A 17,627-nucleotide genomic window follows, 5' to 3' on the forward strand; every position below is an offset into this window, starting at 1 on the left:
GAAACCTGCCCCAGTCACACGGGGGCCCCAGAATGGTGCCCTGACCCTCCACCTTGGCCTCAGTGTCTGGAAGGTTCCGCAGCTAGGCCAGAGCTGGTTGTGCAGCCAGCACAGTCCCCCAGGAGCGAGGATGGCCACGAGGGTGATAAGGGGGTGACCCGCCCTGAAACATGGGAGCCACTGCCAGGACCTTGCAGCCCCAGCCAGGCACCAGCAGAAGCAGCACAAGGTGCTGGGGCTCAGCATGTCCCACGGGCCCTACAGCACATCGGGGATCAGGGGCTGGGACACCTGCAGCACAGGATCCTGCGGGCTCCCCTCCACCAAGTACTCCTCTGGCCCTGCACCCTCACCTCCCTTGGCTCCTCATCCCCGCAGAGACCCCGGTCCTTCCCAGTTTCCCACACAACCTGGTGGGTGGGCCTGGGGTGACAGAGCAGATGCCCGAACAGCCCCCATCCCCTGGGGGCAGACACCCACCCCACTCCAGCAGCTCACACGGCCAGGGATGGCCCACGCCCATGTCTGGGGAGCGCCAGGACTCGTGGGAGGGTTTGGGTGTTCCAGGGGGGCAGGGCGGGGAAAAGGGTGTCCTGGAGGAAGGTTCAGGGGGTGGTTGGGAATCTCCTGGGGTTTTCTGAAGGGGGTGTTCCAGGGCCAATCAGTGTCCTGGGGGTGTCCAGGGGGCCCAGCAGCTAGCGTGGCAATAGGTCAAAGGGCAATGGAGGACGGCACAGGATGGCACCAGCCCCAGTGCCTGGCCTGGGGAAGGGGAATCTATCCTGTGGGACTCCCAAGGCCTCACTGCCACCAGGGGGACAGCAGTGATGGAACCCCAGGCTGATCCCCCCCAGTTTCTCCCTGCAGGGTCCCCATCCTGTCCATTTTCTCATACCTGGTCCTGCTGCACGCTGGTGCCATGAGGTTGGAGCAAGGGGTGGCCCCCCTCGCCAGACACAAGTGAGCAGGGTCCCCCCAAGCCCCTCGCTCGCCCCCCAGAACCATCTCTCCCGTTCCCCTTCCAAGCCTGGGCCCCCACAAGCAGCAGCCAGAGCCCACTCGGGCTCCAGCAGAGTCCTCACCGTTACAGGGCTCGTGCCCCTGTCTCCACCCGCTCTGGCAGCCCCAGCCCGCAGCCCCTGCTTGTCCCACCTGTAGCTCTGCACACACTGATCTGTACCATTTATTGGGGGTTTTACAGAAGTCGGGGGGTTGGGGGGTCAGACCGTCACCAGGGCGGGGCAGGGGGAAGTCAGATCCCGACATTAAATTATGGGTTAAATTAATGAGCAAGAAAAATCAACAATTTTGTCTCAGGAGAAAGTGCCCAAGTGCAGGGGTGGGCAGGAGGCCCCTCGAGGGGTGGGGGTGAGCACTGGCTGGGACCCCAGCCCCCTGTGTGCAGCACAGGTGCCCCAGTCCCGGGACACACGTGTGCCTGCACAGGGACATGCATGGACACCCCCTGTGCCTGCACTGACGTTTGGTCCCTGCTTGGAGCCCCCTGCCCTCTCCCAGCGTTCCAGGGGACCTGTGCCTGGCCAGGGACGCCCCCTGCCACTGGCAGCAGGGCATAGGGACCCCTCACCAGCCCAGCCCAGGATGCCACAGCCCCAGGGAAGCAGGGGGGTCTTTGGGGGGTGCAGCCCCCTGTGAATCAGGAGTGCAAGAACGGCCACGCTGGAAACACCTGCGAATGGCCTGGAGGGGGCCAGGGTGTCCCTGGCACTGGAGGGCAGAGTGGGAGCCCCCCTGGGTGCCAGGTGCAGCAGGGAGGCCCCACAGGCCCCCCCAACACAGCAGGGACCTGGCTGCCCTGGTGCTGCCCTCCCCAGCCCCACTGTGCCACAGGGCAGGGGTCTTCCTGGGTGGAAGCTGGCAGTGGGCCTGGTAGGGGTGCACCCCCATCCTGCCCTGGGGAGGCAGAGGGGGGACAGTGGAAGGTCCTGGCTCACCCTAAGGTGAGTGGGGTGTCTGGGGGCAGCAGCCCAGCGACGAGGGTGTCCCCAGCCCCTTGGGAGTGTCAGGGGCAGGGGGGGCTCCAGCTGTCTGCTGTGTGGGGTCTGTGCTGAGGAGCTGCTGCACCCTGCCCTGAGGAGGGGCTGTGGGATGGGGACCCAGCCCACTGGCAGCTCCCCACATCTGGTGCCCCCCCCATCCAAGACCAGGCCCGGGCTGTGGCCCCACGAGCCCCCGGCCACAACTGAGGTCCATGTGTGCTCCTCCATCCGGGGGGGCACAGGGGGCTCACTGCTCCTCCAGCCAGGAGGGCTTCTCGGTGCCGGGGGTCTTGAGCTTGATGTTGAACTGCTTGAGGGTCTGCTCAAGCTGCTGCTGGTTCCCGGCAAAGTATGCGGAGATGGCATTGTGGAACAGCAGCAGTTGCTTGTGCATCACCTTGATCTGGGAAAGGATCATGATTGGGGGGGCCTGACCCCACCCCAGCAGCACAGAAAAGGGGTTGGAAAGCCCTCTGAGACCCCCCCAAGTGCCACTGCTCCCCCCTCTCCTCCCACTGCCCATTCCACCCAATTAATGTCCCTGAGTGACAAATCCAACGTGGCTGTCAAATCCCTGCAGGGACCCCATCCCTGTGCCTCCTATCCCTGCACTTCCCACTCCCATCCCACACCCCCATCCCTATCCTGAACCCCTCCTGACATACCCCATCTCTGCATCCCCCACCCCTGTCTTACATCTCCCATTCCTGTGCTCCCCATTCCCACCCCACACCTCCCCTCCCTGCACCCACCTTGTTCTCCTCCAAGAACTTGAGCTTGATGGCCACGTCGGCCCGCAGCTTCTCGTACTTGTCCTTGTGGCTCTGGAACTGGCTCTGGGCGGCGTCCAGGCGGCTGACGGCGCCGGCGTCGCGCGGGCCCATGCTCAGCTCCTCCAGGTCCGTGCGGTACGCGTCGTACTCCAACCTGCACACAGCCCCCGCCATCAGCGCCTGCCTCCACGTACCCCCAGCATCCCCGAGTCCCCCGGGCTCCCTGTCCCACCTGGCCGTCTCATACTGCTTGACTGTCATAAGCGTGTCCTCCATGGTCTTGTTGACCAGCGTGTTGATGCTGGACACAAAGAAGTTGACAGCACCCAGCAGCGTCTCTCCGTTCTTGCACAGCAGCTTCTGTGTCTCTGCGTTGTACCCAAACTCCTCCTGGGGACAGAGGGGTGGGTGCACAGATGAGGGGGCACGGATCACACCCCCACTCCCCTCCATCAAGGCTTCTGGGGTAAAACCCCCTGAGACCAACCGCAACCCAGCACCGCCAAGTGCAGCACCAGCATGCACATCCACTCTAGTGCAGATCCTGTTCCTGAACTGGTGTCCAGGTCCTGACCCCCACAGCCCCAGTGTCAAGCCCCAGCCACCCCTGCTCCCTCCCTGCTCCCTCCAGGTGTCCCTGTCCTCGCTGCAGAGTTCCCCCAGCCCTGGCACACCTGGAGCTCAGGGGATTTCTGGCTGAGGTCAGCAAAGGCATCCCCCAGGGCGTGCTGGGTCTGTACGAGGCTGTAGAGGTGGGCTGTGAGCGCCCGTGCCAGGTGCAGGACGCTCTCGTACTTGCGCTTGGTCTCACGCAGCAGCTCAATCTGAGTCTCCAGCTCCAGGTCCACGGTGCGGGACCCCCGCCCGAAGCGCTCCGAGAGCAGCTGCTTGGTGCACTGCAGGAGGGGGAACCAAGAGCACCCCCAAGGCATGTGTGAGCCCCCTGAACCACTCTGAGAGCAGCTGCTGGGGGGGTGCCAGGAAGGCCCGTTGAGGTCCCCCCACCCCTCACCTTGTAGGTGTTGATCCCCCACTTCTTGACAATGTCGAACTTCTCAACTGCAATGCCACGCACAACCTCCTCTCCACCAGATGGGGGTCCGGGGGGTGGTGGGTGCAGCCCAGGGCCTGGCACAGGGACAGAGACAGGACAGACCTGGCACCAGCTCCAGGAGGGCAGCTGGTGGCCATGGGGACCTGGCAGCCCCAGCCGCCAGAGCCCCTGCTCTGGAGCTGCTGTTTCCACAGCAGCCATCCCCAGCTCTGGGCACACGCCCAGCGCTGGCTCACAGGCATCGTGGTGAGGACCCTGCTCCTGCCAGCCCCCTGAAGGTCCCACACAGGGGCACAGATCCCAGCTCAGCCGTGTCTACTTGCACCAGGCCCTGCCCCATCCTGCTGACCACCCTCACCAGGCCACAGGGGGAACAACACCCAGCAGTACTAGGTGTCCCTCAGGTGGGCTCCAGGGTGGATCCCTCTTGGCCAGGACCCACCAGTGCTGTCCTCTGTCCCAGCACAAGGATCAGCACCAGGAGCAGGCTCTGGCCATGACACAGCTGCCACGGGGGCTCTTACCAAGGTCCCCAGGGAGGCCCTGAGGTGCAGTGAGGGGCGCAGTACCTGCTGGAGCAGCGGCCGGGCGGGCCATCCTACGGGCAGCAGGCGCGCTGGGGGGCACCGATGGTCCTCGGGGGGGGTGAGGGTGGACAAGAGAGCCTGGAAATGGGGGGGCTGCGGGGGCTGAGCAGGGTGGGGCAGGACAGGACATGGGGCACAGGGCATGGGACAGTGGGGTGGGCAGGGCAGAGGGGACGGGGGGCAGGGGACAGGGACGAGTGCGCGGGCGGGCGGCAGCGGGAGAGCGACGGCAGCAGGTGAGCGTTGGAACCCAGAGACATGGCTACAGCCACACAGGTGGGCTCCCCTGCCCCAGGAAACCCCCCCACCTGCCCCTGTGCAGGAATCCCTGCACCCCAAGAGCTGGGTAGGCCTGGGGGTGCGGGGACACAGAGACACGGGGACACCGGGCCAGCAGCGGTGGTGCTCCAGGAAGGCACACCCATGCACGCTCGGCCTCCCTGCCCACAGGGACCCTCCTCAAGCCCTGGGGGGACCCTCAGGGAGAGATCTGCATGGAACAAGGGCAGCAGACGTGGCAGACTCCCAGGGTGCAGAGCCCAACTGGCCCCACTGCCTCAACCCCAGCACACTCCAGAGCTCCCGCTGCTTATGGACCGGGACAGACCTGGGACTCTTCACCAGAGCAGGGACTCAGAATCCCATGGGGATGTGCTGACCAAGGGGATAGAGATTCCCCAGCAGAGACCCCACCCCATGACAGGGGAGCAACCCAGCCCAGGGAGAGCAGAGCTGGGGCAGCAGCCCCTCCTCTGCCACCAGTACACTCCCCCACACGCTGCCCCTGCACAGAACCCGAGTCCAGCAGGAACAAACCCCACCCAGAGAACATCTTGGCTGGGCTGTAGCACACCCTCGTGTTGTAAGTCAGGGGCAATGAGGAGAGCTGAGCCCCTTCTGCCCATGATGATCCCCACTCCCTCCCAGCCCAGCCCCATTACCTTTGATGGTCCCGGTGGGGATGATGCCCTCGGCTGTGCCCCCATAGCCGCCTGACACGATGCTGGTCTCATTCAAATTGGGTCCCGACACCATCACCTGCTGCAGGTCCTGGGAGGCAGAGGAGCACAGGGGACTGAGATGCAGAGACAGCATGGCCCTGGTACAGTCCCAAACACTCCCCTGGGGTTCCCAATCCCCGGACCTGCTCCAGGCCATCGTCCTCAGGCAGGCTGCTGGTGTCTCCGTTGCTGCTGATGGGGATCTCCATGGTGGCTGCCTTGCTCAGGATCCCGTCCGACATCCTCAGGGCCTGCAGGGACACAGATGTGGTGCTGGGGCCAGGACTACACCCCTGCCGGGGGCACCAGCCAGCACCCGCGGGGCCGTGCTGGAAGGGGACAGCAGGAGATTACAGCACGGAGGGAGGGGCCCACATCGGCGGCTTCTGGCACCGAGCAGACTCTGCCCCCTGCCCAGGGCCTCCTGCAGCCATTGCCCTGCCTGGCTCGCGGTCTTTCGGGACACCTCTAGCTCTCAGAACAGACCCGTAGCGTGGCACATCCCAGAGGCACCGACCCCAACCCCAGCCTCAGCCGGGACCCACCGTGGCTCCCACACCATCACGCGCAGGAGTCCCGGGTTCCCCGCCCCTCGGGCCGCACTCCGTACTCCCTGTCACACAGCCCGCCGGGGATGCCCGCGTCCCGCAGGCCCTGCCCCGAGACAGCGGAGCGAGCAGCGCCCAGCCCGGCCCGGCCAGGAGGGCGCCGGGAGCCACGTCCACAGCCGCAGGAGAGCGGGGGGGCCCCGCTGCGCCCGGACCGGTCCGGGCACATTCCAGGGCAGGCGGGGCCCGGGGCGGGCTGCCGCCAGCCCGTTACCTGTGACCTGTCCCCTCCCCGCCGGGGACAGCGCCCGGCCCAGCGCTAGGGTCCAACCCTGCGGGCAGAGGCCGTCACCGCCCAGAGCCATCCTCCCGAAGGACGGCCCCGCGGTCCCCACAGCCTCCGGGGCGGGACCCCTCCGCAGCCACGCACGGCAAGGCCCCGAGACGGGACCGCCGTCAGAGGGAACCCCCGGCGGCCGCTCCCGGCGGAACCGGCCCGAGCGGGCGGCGGCGGCCCCAGCCTCGCTCCGGGGCTCTCCCAGCCGGGCTCCCCCAGCCCCGCGCCGCTCACCCTGCCCGGTCCCCCGGTGCCCCCGGCCCACCTGCGCCCCGGCCCCGCCGGGCCCCCCCGCGCCGCTCCCGCTCCGCCTCGGCCCGGACGCGCCGAAAGTGGCGTCAGCGGCCCGGAAGTGGCGTCATTGCTGAGCCGGGCGGAAGTGACGTTTGCGAGCTCGGCGGCTAGTCCCGCCGGGCGCGGAGATACCGGGCCGTGCCCGGGATGGACCCGGCGGCCGAGCACCGCCAGCAGCTCCGCAGCGTGAGCGCCGGGGCCGGGGGTGGGAGCACGCTGTGCCGCGAGGCCTTCGTGGGTGGTCCCGGGGCTGTCGGTCTGGTGGCGGGTCCCGATGTGTCCCGAGGGCTCCGGGTGTGGGATCTCGAGGTGCCGGGTTCGCAGGAGAACTGGCTGGTCCGGGAAGGGGCCCGGGCATCTCGGGCTGGCCGGGGGCTCGCCGGGGCTCCCGGTGGGTTTCGGGGGCTCCGGAGCGGCTCGGCCCGGTGTGACCCTCGCCTGCTCCCCAGCTGCGGGACTTCCTGCTGGTCTACAACCGTATGACCGAGCTCTGCTTCCGCCATTGCGTCTGCAACCTCAACTACCGGCTGCTCACGGGCCGCGAGGTGAGCGGGGCCCGGGGGGCCGCGGGGCGGGTGTCGCCGTGCCACCTGACCCCAGCCCGTCCCTCCCGCAGGAGTCGTGCCTGGACAGCTGTGCCGCGAGGCTGGTCCGCGCCAACCACCGCCTGATGGGCGCCTACGTGGGGCTGGTGCCGGCAATGCTGCAGCGCCGCGCAGCCGAGTACGGGGCGCCTGCGGGGCCCTCCGGACTGCCGGCCTCCCCTGACCCGGCCCCGGGCCCTGCCGAGTCCTCGCCAGACGCTCCCGCTGCCGGCACATAGCAGCACCTGGCCGCAGCTCCCCGCGGCAGCCGGACACGACTGGCACCAGCCCTGGCCTGAGGCAGCAGGAGCAGCAGCATCCTCCCTGCGCTGGAGCTCCAGGCTGGAGCAGCATCTGCACTGGGCCCTGGGAGCCCTCAGCAGTGGCTGGGCTCTGCAGGGCACTGGGGATAGGGGCACAGGAACTCGGGAAAAGCCCCCCGAGCCCTCGTGGTTGTGGACTTCTGGGAAGTGCATTGTTAGTCCCAATAAAACATCGTTACAGTAATGGCTTAGTGTGACACAACGGGAGGGCACCAGAACCCTGTCCCTGTTCCCTGTTGGGTGTGCCGTGGCTGGGGAGCCCGTGGCACAACTGGGGATCCAGGGAATTGCACTTAAATTGAGACAAACGTCTCCTGCAGGACCCCCCCTGTAAGCACCAGGACACTGTGGGGCGCTGAACATTCTCCCTACAAACGGCTGGTGCAGAGCAGGCGTTCAGATGGGGCAGTGTGGAGGTGTGAGGGGGCCAGGGGCAGGTGTCAGGCGCTGCCAGGGCAGTGCCCACCAGCTAAGGGCAGGTGTGTGCAGGTCCCTGTGACACCAGGGAGAGCCCGGCCCGCTCAGAGGGTGTGAGCGCAGGCCCAGGACAGCGCTTGGGGCAGATCAGCACTAACCCTAGTACAGAAATAAATTGATATATTCCGTGTACAAAACATGCTCCTGCAGGCCTGGCCGGGCACTCCCGCGCATATAAATAAGGCCCAGCCCGGCCTCCCTCTGTCTGCCCGCGGGGGCCAGCGCCTGCGCCGGGGCCACCCCTCCCGCGGGACCCCCGGGCTGGCCGGGGTCACTTCAGGTCCACATCGAAGTCCAGCACCAGCAGCTTGGTCTCCTCGGTGCCGTTGCGGCTGCCCACGGCACACACCAGCTTTGTGTTGGAGGCACGGATGCGCCACACCACCCCCCCAGAGCCCCCGCTCTCCAGGGCCACCAGGTTTCGCACAAACTCCCCTGTCTTCAGGTCCCACAGCTTCACTGTCCCGTCATCCGAGCTGGTCACCACAAACTTGGAGCTGAACTGCAGGCAGGTGACAGCACTCTGGTGCTTGCTGGGACCTATGGAGAGGCACTGGTGAGTCCCAGGTGCACCTGGGGTACCTACTGCTGTGTCATACAGGTCCTGCTTCATCTGGCAGCTCAGAGCCACCCAGCCCTGGCTCCTCAGGGACACCCACCACTCTGTCCAGACACATCTGTCAGCTTAGCGCCAACCCAGTCCCAAGGGCAAGGAGCGTTCCCTGCTCCCTCCCACCCCAAGGGAGAGAGCTGCCCCTTCCCAGCTCCCTGATGGAGGGAAGTCCCCACTGCCCCCAAGGGTGAGGAATGCCCTCTCACCCTGCAGTGTCTGCAGGCACTGCCCTGTCTTGATGTCCCAGATCTTGACAGTGGAGTCGGCGTTGCCAGACACGAGGATGTTGTCCCGCAGCTCCATCCCGCTGGTGAGTGACTGGTGCCCCATGAGCGTGTGCAGGCAGTTCCCACTCTCCACATCCCACACGCGGATTGATGTGTCCAGGGACCCACTCACGATGTGTGTCCCATCAAACTGCCAGAGAGAAGGAGTCCAGCTCAGCATTGAGGACAGGAGTGTCCCCTGGTTTGGGGTGTGGCCCACATCTCTGGCAGCCCCTGGTTTAGGATACAGCACCCCCAGTTTCGGCACCAGCCCCATAGACCACAGTTCAGCAGCTGAGACATGGGCTCATACAGCTCTTGGCTTTTTAGACTGTAGAAATGCTTCAGGGAAGGGGCATGGAGGAGTGTTGTGTCCACAGCATCTGTGTGTGGGAAGCAGGGTCAGGGGGCAGAGACTGTCCCCACGGGACACAAACATGGTCTGCGTGTCCTTGTATTGCAGATATATCCCTTTAGGCCACAGTGTCCCTGTATACCTGCAAAGCCTTGCATGACAGGCAGAGCCCACTTGTCCCTACAGCACATGTGGGACCTTTGGCACAGCTTGAGCCCCATGACTGGAAGGCAGGGAAGGGGTAGGGCAAGCCAGTAGGGCAGGCTGTACCTGCAGGTAGGAGCAGGAGGGGATGCATGCAGGGCCATACCTGCAGCGAGTAGACACGGTTGGTGTGCCCCTGCAGCGTGTGGGTGCAGCTCTCGCTCTCGGGGTCCCACACCTTGACCGTGTAGTCGTAGGCACCGCTGACCACCTTGTTGCCATCGTACTGGACGCAGCGCACGGCTGCCACGTGGCCCATCAGCACGTGCAGGCACTGCCCCGTCTCGATGTCCCAGAGCCGCAGCGTGGCGTCCCGGGAGCCGCTCACCACCCTGCAGGTGAGGGGACAGCTGGGGTAACAGCCTCACCCCCGGGACACCCCCTGTCGCACAGCACCGCCAGCCCCGTACCTGTTGCCGTGCAGGTGCATGCAGCGCACGGTGGAGGTGTGTCCGTACAGGGTGTGCACGCACTCGCCGCTGTCAGCGTTCCACACCTTGAGCGTGCGGTCAGTGGAGCCGCTGATGACAATACTGTCCCTCATCTGGGAGGACCAAACCCCCCCAGTGTGGCCCACCAGCGTCTGCACACACTGTGGAGAACAGGACACGAGGGACAGGTGAGCCTCTCACACCTCCCCACCCTGAAACAGCACAACCCCCTGTCCTTGTCATAAAAGGCCCAAATTGACCCCAGGACTCGGGGTGTAGCCTCACCTGTGCCCAGCACAGGGAGATGGTCCCTGCCCCAAACCCCAGTGGTGCCAGTGACAGTGCCACACTGACCTCCCTGGTGACAGGCATACTCACCTCTCCAGTGACAGCTGACCACACTTTGAGTGTGTTGTCATCAGAGCCACTCACTATGCGATTCCCACAGAACTGCAGGCAGGTGATCACATGGTCGTCATGGCCCTTCAGTACCTGTGGGAGCACAGGAGTGTGTTGAGGGCAGTGTGGCCCCCCCAGCCAGCAGGACCACCCAGCACAATGAGCAATGGGAAAGCAGCAGGAGCTGTTGGGAGGAAAAGCACACAGGTCTCCAAATGACCTGCACCCTCTGATGCTTCTGCAGGGCAGCAGAGCTGGGGTGTGTGGTGTGTTTGGCGGCTGCTGCACAGGGGCAGGGGTTACAGACAGGAAGTGAGGGGCTCAGGAACCCAGGATCTGAAGCAGCAAGAAAAGGGGTGGTAGGGACTCTGACTAGGGGCAGGAAGGACCCCCAGGGAGAGATCATCAGGGTTCTGGGACCCTGCACAGAACACAGTCAAACTCTGTGATGCTGCACCTTCCCTGGGTGCTGGGGCTGGCTGCAGCCCTGCATGAGGCCTTGGAGAGGGGCAAAGGAAAGAACCTCATTTCTCCTGCCCTCACTGCTCTGAGCAAGCCAGATCTGCTCCCCATGGCAGATGCTGCAGCAGCTTCCCCATACCAGTGACCTGGGGTCTGTCCCCAGAGTGACCCCCACCAACCCCTCAGCTCTCCAGGGTCTGCCTCAGGCAGGGACATTCCCAGGCTCACCTTGGGGGGCCGCAGCTCCCCACTACGCCAGTTCATGTCGATGCGGTGCTGGCGCAGGAAGGCGAATTTCCAGGGGCTGTACATGAATCCGGGGCTGAGCAGGCGTCGCTTCCGCAGGTGCAGGGGCTCCTCAATCCCTGCAGGGGACAACACAGCGGTGCCTCACCTGGGTCAGGCCTGGGGTGGCCCCCCAGCCCCCACCTGGAAGGACTCTCACCTTCCTCGCGGCACTTCTCCCTCCAGAGCAGGTTGTCCTCGGCCAGGACCCTCCAGTAGCGGCAAGTCTGGGCAGCACGGAGCAAGTCCCGTGGCTCCAGGAAAGACAAGACGTACAGGGCCAGCTATGGGAGGAATAAAGGTCACAGAGAGGTCACCAGGGGCGTCAGGTCAGACCAGGCCCCTGGTTCCCCAGCTTCACTCACCTCCTTGGGCAGCAGGGAGATGAAGTCCCGCTGGAACTGGGGCTCGATGACCTGCATCATGTACTTGATCTGCGCCGGCTCGCAGCGGTCAATGAGCTCATCCAGGGCCAGCAGCTTCTCAGGGCCACTCCAGCGCTGCAGGGGGGCCCCCAGTGATCCCTGGGTCTGTGTCCCCAGCTAGCCCAGCCACAGCCCCAGCAGCCAGGCCTCTTGCCCCAAGCTAGGAACCCGAGGCAGGTGGGACTTTGGTGGTGCTGAGTGACCAGTGACACCAACCCTGGCCAAGGCTGACACCTCCTCTGTGTTTCCTCACACAAGTGAAACTACCCAAAATCTACCGTGGGCCAAACTCCTGCCCACAGTGGGGATCCCTTAGGCTTGGCTCCCCCCATCACACACAGGCTGCCTGCAGCCACCAGGCAAGCCGTACCTGGAAGGTGCGAAGCCAGTCCTGCAGCTCAGGAGGGGGTGCCACGGAGGGGATGCGCCGGCGCCGGGCCTGCCCCACCTTGGCATTGCGCAGGTCCCCAAAGGTGGTCGTGGGGCTGGGTGTACAGGGACCCAGCGTCCTGGGAGAAAGACTAGGCACAGGTGAGGCCATGGCGCAGGTGGCACATGACAGCACTGCTCCGGGCCACACTGTGCCAGAGGCTCTTGGAACTGGTTCCCACCAGTGGGAGCTCCACCCCACTGACTCCTCTTTGCTCCCACCCTGCTGACCCCTTGCCCAGACATGCAGCCCAGCCTGCTCAGCAGATAGGCAACTGGTCAGGGCTGGATCTCACCTGGGCCAACTCCTGCTTGACCCAAGTGGCTGCATCATCCTCCTGGGGAGGGCAGCAGGAGGTATGTGCTGCCTCAGCACAGACAGCCCCCTCCACCAGCTGCACCCCTTACCTGCCATAGTCAGAGCCCTTGCACAGCTTCTTCCCAGGGGACAAGGCCCGGCCATCCGGCCCATTCTCTGACTTCCGCTTCATCTGTGGGACACAGCAGGTTGGACAGGTTGGGACAAGCCCAGGCAGACCCCTGCAGACTCCCTGCCCACAGCTCATCCTTCTGGACCCCTACATGCCACCCACCCAGAACTGACCCCTGTGTGCCCCCAGCCCAGAGCTATGGGGAAGACCTCCACCTGCTCCTGCTTTGTCCCTTCAGGATCCACACAGCAACAAGGGATCCCCATGCAGGGCAGGGGGGCTGCACCAGGGCTGGGGACTAGGGAGAGCAGGGCAGCACCTCCTTCCCTCAACCTATGACCAAGGACCCCCATGCCTGGGGGACTGGTGCAGCATCTCTTTCCCCAGCCCCAGCAGACAGGCATCATAGAAGCCCCAGCCCCGTTTACCCTCCCACAGGTGCCCAGAGTGCCCCAGCAGTCCCTGGCCTCGTCACCTTGGGGCGCAGGTGCCGCAGCAGCCCCCCATCCCCAGTGCGCTGCAGGTAGTCGATCCAGCGCTCTCCCAGAGTGTAGTACAGGTAGACGTTGCTGCTGTCTTCCCCCTCCTCGCTGCAGCAGCTCCCTTCCTCCTCCTCCTCTTCTTCCTCCTCCTCCTCCTCCTCCTGCTCCCTAGTGGACCTGGGGTGCTCCTGTGGTCCCTGCCCCTCAGAACCATCAGGGTCTGCCCCAGACCTGGGGGTACCCTTCCAGGAGCGCTCCGGCTCCCAGGGCCCTGGTGCATCCTCCTCTTCCTCCTCCTCCTCATCGTCCTCCTCTTCAGCCACCACCTGAGCAGGGAAGAGACAGGGAGAAGGGCTGACTCTGCACCAACGTGGGCTGCTGGAGACCAGGAGGAGGGCAGGGGCTGGGAGTGCTGGTGGATGGCTGCCAGCGAGAGCCATGGCCCTGGAGCACAGGGGCTCCACTCAACAGCACTGTGGGGGGTTGTCAGGAGGAGAACCCCCAAACCCACAATCATAAGCTCCTCCAGAATCTGGTACAGTTCTGTCTGCTCGCCACGAGCTTCCTCTGAGCCCCCCCAGAGCCACACCTTTGCCCTTGTCCTTGCACCTGGCAGCAAGGACCTTCTGCACCTACCTGTGCTGCAGGTGCCCTGTGGTCCTCATTGTCCCCCAGGGGAGTGGGGCTGGCCCGTGGGGGCCTCTCGGGGCCCGGGCACCGCCGGCACGTCATGCGCTGGCTGTTGAGCTCCAGGATGCGTGTGGTAATGCCCTTGACATGCAGCAGGTCATCCAAGCAAGTGAAGCCCTTCAGCTCCTGCGCGGAGGGAAGTCAGCCCTGCCCAGAACAGAATCCCTCCTGCTCCCACAGAGCCCCCTGCCCAAGTGGCCTCGCAGGGAAGAGTCACATCGCTGTGAAAGGGGGGCAGCAAAACCGCCAGCTGGGGTAGGAGCACCATCCCCCCTAGATGACCCGTGCCAGGACGGGGAGCGAGGCTGCAGCTCCAGGGCAGGGGAACAACCGGACACATGCAGAAACACACATGTACGAGGCACCCACCGTCCCGCGGGACCTCGGGCCGAGCACTGCCCGGCCCCGACCTGGGATCGGGTGCCTCCCATCACCCTGCACGGGCTCCAGCAGCGCCTGCCATGGGCAGAAGCCGGGGGCCGGGCTGTCCCGGGGCAGGACTCGGCGGACAACCAGCGCAGCCCACGGGCCCGGGAAGGGCCCGACTGGCCCTTCCGACCCGGCAGGGTTGTTTTGCGGCGCTGCTGCTGCTGCTCCCTACAAAGGGCTGCCGGGAGAAGCCCTGCTCCAGACCACCCTCCCTTTGCATTACCGGTTTCTGCCCTCCCGCCTCCCAGTGCTCCCGGCATACGCGTCCACAGCATTCGGACATCCACCCCTCTACCTCCTTTTCCAGCCCCAGACAGGCCAAGCGCTCCCAGCCCTGCCTCGCCCGGCCGCGGCGCTGCCCATCGCCGCAGCACCAGGGCCCGGCTGCCGCTGACCCGCCCGCATCCGCCGCGGTGCCGCTCCCACCGCTCCCGGCCCCGTCACCGGCCGCCGCGGGGTCTCGCCCCAACACCGCCGGTGACGCCGCTCGGAGGCGGCCGGGGCGCGGCGCCCGTCCCATCCCGCCGGGCCTGGCTCCCCCTGTTCCCCGCTGCGGCCCGGGGCGCTGCCCGGAGCCGGCAGCACCGGGGGCGGCTGCGCCCGCCCGGCCTCACGGGCTCGGGGCGGCACCCGGGCATTGCAGCCGGCCCCGGCTACCGGCACGGAAACAGCACTGTCAGCCCCGCACTCGCCCTACGGCCCCCGCCCCGACACTGACACCGCCACCTCCACTCGGGGTCCCGGGCCCGCGTCGCTCAGCGCGGGGCGCCGTCCCCGCCGCTCCCCCCGTCCCGCACCTCTCTCTTGCGGACGATACCGCGGGCACGGCGGCGGCCGATGCCGCTGAGGGCACCCTCCAGCTCGGCAACGCCGGCGCGGTTGATGTCGAGCTTGGCCCCGGTGGGGCCCGGCCCCGACATCCCGGTACCGGTCCCGGGCGCTGCCGCCGCGCAGGCCCGACCGCAGCGCGCAGGCGCGGCCCCGCCCCACAGGCGCACGCGTAGCTGTGAGGAAGCAGCGGCTTTATTGGATCGCGCGCGGGGGGCGGAGCCAGCCCCCGCGGCCCCGCCCCACCCCGTGGCCCCGCCCCCTCGCCGCTCCGGTCACCGCCGCTTGTACAGGCACGGCCGCAGCCGCAGCCCGGGAGCGGCGCCGGGCCGCACCGGGCCCGTCTTGGCGAACTCCAACACGTAGAAGTAGGAGCTGGAGAGGTCCTGGAGGCGCGGGAACACCCGACTCTGTTACCGGCACCCTGGAGCGCCCATCATCACCGCAGCCCCGGAACCCCCAGCCCCTCCAGCACCACTCAGTGCTGCCTCAGACGACCCCGGGTGCCCCCTGCCTCCTCCAGACCCCTCTGTGCCCAGGGCCCTCTTGCCCCCAGACTCTGGCTCCAAAGCCCTTGTGAGTCCTGAGTACCCCGGCTCTGGGTGTACTCCTCTGAACACCCAACACCCACCATCAACCCCACAATTCCTCCAGGCCCCGAGACCCCCAAACCCCTCCTGGGCTATACACCCACCTCCAGGCCCTGCACTACAACTCCAGTGTGCTCCAAGCTCCCCTCATCCCCTTCTCGGCCCCAGCACCCCATGCAACCCTCACCCCAAACTACCAGAGTCCACACCCCCAGTCCCCAGTCCCTCCAAACCTGCCCCCCAGGACTCCACCACCCCTGTACGCACTGGACCCCCCGTTCTCCCACTTGCCATTCCCCATACACCAATCCCTTCCACCTCCATCTACTTTCATCATCCCCTGGTCTGCTCCACGCCAGCCTGGGCCCCAGTACACACCCTCCTGGTTCCTGGTGCACCCACTGCCCAGCCCTAGGCACAGCTGAGGGCACACCTGGGGACACACCTTGGAGACGGTCTTGAAGCCCAGCTGCGCCATGGCCTTCAGGAAGGCATGGGTGTCCTCAAAGCGGCTGGCCACCTCGGCCACCATCAGGGTCCCCCTGCGGTCACCCGAGCTCTGAGCAGGGCACCCAGCACCCCAGGACACTGCCCAGCATCCCTGCTCCTCCTGCAATCCCCCATTGCTCCACAACCTTTGCCTACCCGAGCTTGAGCACACGGTTGGCCTCTCCCAGGATCTCCTGCAGGTTGGTGCCCATCAGCGCCAGGCAGAACACAGCCACGTCCACCGACTCAGCCGCCAGCGGCACCTGCCCACCCCGGGACACCCCCGGAGAAGGAGGATGATGACTTGGCCTGGAAGCCGCTCTGCATACCCCGGGGAGCAGGAGGAGGAGGATGGCGATGTTTATAGGGCTGGGCAATGCCCCCGGACTCCCCAGGCCTGTGGGCTCAGCCGTGCCCCTTCACACACCCAGCTTTCGAACAGACACACCCGTGCTGCCCCTCGGGGTCAGGGTCCCCCCTGCGCCCCGCAGCCTGCCCAGCAGCACCCACTCCCCGCCCCGGGGGTGCCCCAGTACCTTGGCCATGTCACAGACGGTGACCCGCGGGGACAGCGCCACCAGGTCGAAGCAGTGCACCTGGTTCTTGACACTGGCGGCCAGCGTGCAGTCCCCGCACCCGAAATCCGCCACCACCAGTGACGCTGGCCTGGGGCAGGGATAGCGGGGTCAGAGCAGCCTGGCCCGGCCGGACACCGGTCATCCTCCGGTCCCGTGCCCCCCAGCCCCTCCTCAGTCCATCGCTGGCCCGCCCGGTCCACACTTCCCTCAGTCCCGCCCCCGCTCACCGGCGGCGCAGGTAGCGCACGATGCGCTGCACGGGGCGCTCGGGCCAGCGCCGCACCTGCCGCTCGAAGCCGCGGTGGTACAGGTGGAAAGCGGCAGGGTCGGTGCGGAAGAGCCGCGCCGCGTCCCGGCTGCTGCCGGTGTAGAGCTGCTGGTTCAGGTAGCGGAACCGGGCGCCGAGCAGCCGCTCCTCCATCCGCGCGCGGAGCGCGGCCGAGCGGCCCGAGCGGGGCTCCGGAGGGGCCTCCGGGGGGTCCGGGGAAGCCGGGGGGCCCGGCCCCGAGCCCCGCTCCCCGCCCGACCCCGCCGACGGCTCCTGCTGCCGCTGCCGCTTCTGCCGGTTCCGCCGCTGCCGACGGCTCAGCCCCGCCGCCCTCCCGGCCTCCTCCGCCGGCTCAGCCGGGCCGTCTGGGGGCAGCGAGAGCGGGGTCAGGGCGCGGAGGCGGCTCCCTCCTGCCCGCCGGGCCCCGGAGCCGTCCCAGTACCTGTGTCCGTCCGCTGCCCAGCCTCCCGGGGCTCCTCGGGGCCGGCCGGGAGCTCCCGCGGCCCGCCGCCCTTCTTCCGCTTCCGGGGCCGCTTCCGCGCCGCCCCGCCGTCCCGGCCGGTCCCGGGCAGCCGCCTCTCGCCCGTCCTGGAGCCCTGTGGGGAGCGGGGCCCGATGACTCCGCGCGCCCGGGACGGGCCTGGCCCGCCGCCCCCGCATCACCCGCTTACCGGCCGGCCCGGGCCCGCCGGGGCGCCGCGGGGCAGCGGCTCCGCTGCATCGTTCCAGTCCTGCTCGGCGAACATGGAGCGGGACCCTCCGCCGGCACCGGGCCGCACGTGCTCCTGCCCGGGACGCGCCGCGGGAACAGCTCCTCCTCGCGGCCCGGAGGACCGGGCGGTGCCGCAGACACGGCGCTCCGCCCCCGGCCGGGTAACCGGATAACCGGATATCCATCCGGCACGGCCCCCAGCCCCGCCTCCCGCCCGCATGGCCGCGGTCCCGGCGCTGGCCCCGCCCCCTGCCCCGCCCGGTGCCGTGTGGCCGAGCCGGGC

At 67.1% G+C, this 17,627-nt stretch overlaps 4 protein-coding genes across 7 annotated transcripts; 1 reads left to right on the forward strand and 3 right to left on the reverse strand.

The window, feature by feature from the left end:
* Nucleotides 1-1,165: 1,165 nt before the first annotated feature.
* Nucleotides 1,166-6,658, reverse strand: ARFIP2 (ADP ribosylation factor interacting protein 2). Of its 4 annotated transcripts, none has more exons than XM_056481876.1 (9): nt 6,566-6,658; nt 5,559-5,666; nt 5,356-5,464; nt 4,397-4,516; nt 3,786-3,901; nt 3,448-3,669; nt 3,006-3,163; nt 2,753-2,927; nt 1,166-2,403 (listed from the first exon to the last, which is right to left on the reverse strand). In XM_056481876.1, exons 2-9 carry the CDS (start codon nt 5,655-5,657, stop codon nt 2,248-2,250), a joined length of 1,155 nt encoding a protein of 384 aa, XP_056337851.1. In that variant the 5' UTR covers nt 5,658-5,666; nt 6,566-6,658; the 3' UTR covers nt 1,166-2,247. The 4 variants fall into 4 exon arrangements, with proteins under 4 accessions (XP_056337851.1, XP_056337860.1, XP_056337869.1 ...); XM_056481885.1 differs by lacking the exon at nt 6,566-6,658 and adding an exon at nt 5,961-6,206; XM_056481894.1 differs by lacking the exon at nt 4,397-4,516 and having other exon boundaries at nt 6,566-6,656.
* Nucleotides 6,659-6,662: 4 nt separating this feature from the next.
* On the forward strand, nt 6,663-7,685 carry TIMM10B (translocase of inner mitochondrial membrane 10B). Its single transcript, XM_056481913.1, has 3 exons — nt 6,663-6,780; nt 7,044-7,139; nt 7,211-7,685. The coding sequence occupies exons 1-3, from the start codon at nt 6,742-6,744 to the stop codon at nt 7,415-7,417; spliced, it is 342 nt and encodes a 113-aa protein (XP_056337888.1). The 5' UTR covers nt 6,663-6,741; the 3' UTR covers nt 7,418-7,685.
* Nucleotides 7,686-8,081: 396 nt separating this feature from the next.
* On the reverse strand, nt 8,082-14,877 carry LOC130248247 (F-box/WD repeat-containing protein 7-like). Its single transcript, XM_056481863.1, has 13 exons — nt 14,677-14,877; nt 13,397-13,576; nt 12,754-13,086; nt 12,256-12,338; nt 11,789-11,927; nt 11,359-11,493; nt 11,154-11,277; nt 10,937-11,073; nt 10,226-10,339; nt 9,827-10,008; nt 9,523-9,748; nt 8,798-9,008; nt 8,082-8,518 (listed from the first exon to the last, which is right to left on the reverse strand). Exons 1-13 carry the CDS (start codon nt 14,797-14,799, stop codon nt 8,250-8,252), a joined length of 2,256 nt encoding a protein of 751 aa, XP_056337838.1. The 5' UTR covers nt 14,800-14,877; the 3' UTR covers nt 8,082-8,249.
* Nucleotides 14,878-14,884: 7 nt separating this feature from the next.
* Nucleotides 14,885-17,564, reverse strand: RRP8 (ribosomal RNA processing 8). The gene is made up of 7 exons (XM_056492124.1): nt 17,304-17,564; nt 17,075-17,228; nt 16,592-16,997; nt 16,323-16,452; nt 15,943-16,049; nt 15,743-15,839; nt 14,885-15,093 (listed from the first exon to the last, which is right to left on the reverse strand). Exons 1-7 carry the CDS (start codon nt 17,562-17,564, stop codon nt 14,983-14,985), a joined length of 1,266 nt encoding a protein of 421 aa, XP_056348099.1. The 3' UTR covers nt 14,885-14,982.
* Nucleotides 17,565-17,627: the final 63 nt, after the last annotated feature.

The sequence above is a fragment of the Oenanthe melanoleuca genome, chromosome 1, assembly GCF_029582105.1.
Source record: "Oenanthe melanoleuca isolate GR-GAL-2019-014 chromosome 1, OMel1.0, whole genome shotgun sequence".
Classification (NCBI taxonomy): Eukaryota; Metazoa; Chordata; class Aves; order Passeriformes; family Muscicapidae; genus Oenanthe; species Oenanthe melanoleuca.

Coding starts and splice junctions, on each gene's coding strand:
- ARFIP2 (XM_056481876.1), bottom strand. CDS start 5,657: ATGTCGGACGGGATCCTGAGCAAGGCAGCCACCATGGAGATCCCCATC. Junction 4,517..5,355: donor CCCCACCGGGACCATCAAAG/GTAATGGGGCTG, acceptor CACCCTGCTCAG/CCCCCGCAGCCCCCCCATTT. Junction 3,164..3,447: donor AGAAATCCCCTGAGCTCCAG/GTGTGCCAGGGC, acceptor CTCTGTCCCCAG/GAGGAGTTTGGGTACAACGC.
- TIMM10B (XM_056481913.1), top strand. CDS start 6,742: ATGGACCCGGCGGCCGAGCACCGCCAGCAGCTCCGCAGC. Junction 6,781..7,043: donor ACCGCCAGCAGCTCCGCAGC/GTGAGCGCCGGG, acceptor CCTGCTCCCCAG/CTGCGGGACTTCCTGCTGGT. Junction 7,140..7,210: donor GGCTGCTCACGGGCCGCGAG/GTGAGCGGGGCC, acceptor TCCCTCCCGCAG/GAGTCGTGCCTGGACAGCTG.
- LOC130248247 (XM_056481863.1), bottom strand. CDS start 14,799: ATGTCGGGGCCGGGCCCCACCGGGGCCAAGCTCGACATCAACCGCGCC. Junction 11,278..11,358: donor TCTCCCTGCTGCCCAAGGAG/GTGAGTGAAGCT, acceptor TTCCTCCCATAG/CTGGCCCTGTACGTCTTGTC. Junction 11,074..11,153: donor GGAGAAGTGCCGCGAGGAAG/GTGAGAGTCCTT, acceptor TGTCCCCTGCAG/GGATTGAGGAGCCCCTGCAC.
- RRP8 (XM_056492124.1), bottom strand. CDS start 17,564: ATGCGGGCGGGAGGCGGGGCTGGGGGCCGTGCCGGATGGATATCCGGT. Junction 16,453..16,591: donor GTGCGCTACCTGCGCCGCCG/GTGAGCGGGGGC, acceptor TCCCTGCCCCAG/GCCAGCGTCACTGGTGGTGG. Junction 15,094..15,742: donor GCTTCAAGACCGTCTCCAAG/GTGTGTCCCCAG, acceptor CCGCGCCTCCAG/GACCTCTCCAGCTCCTACTT.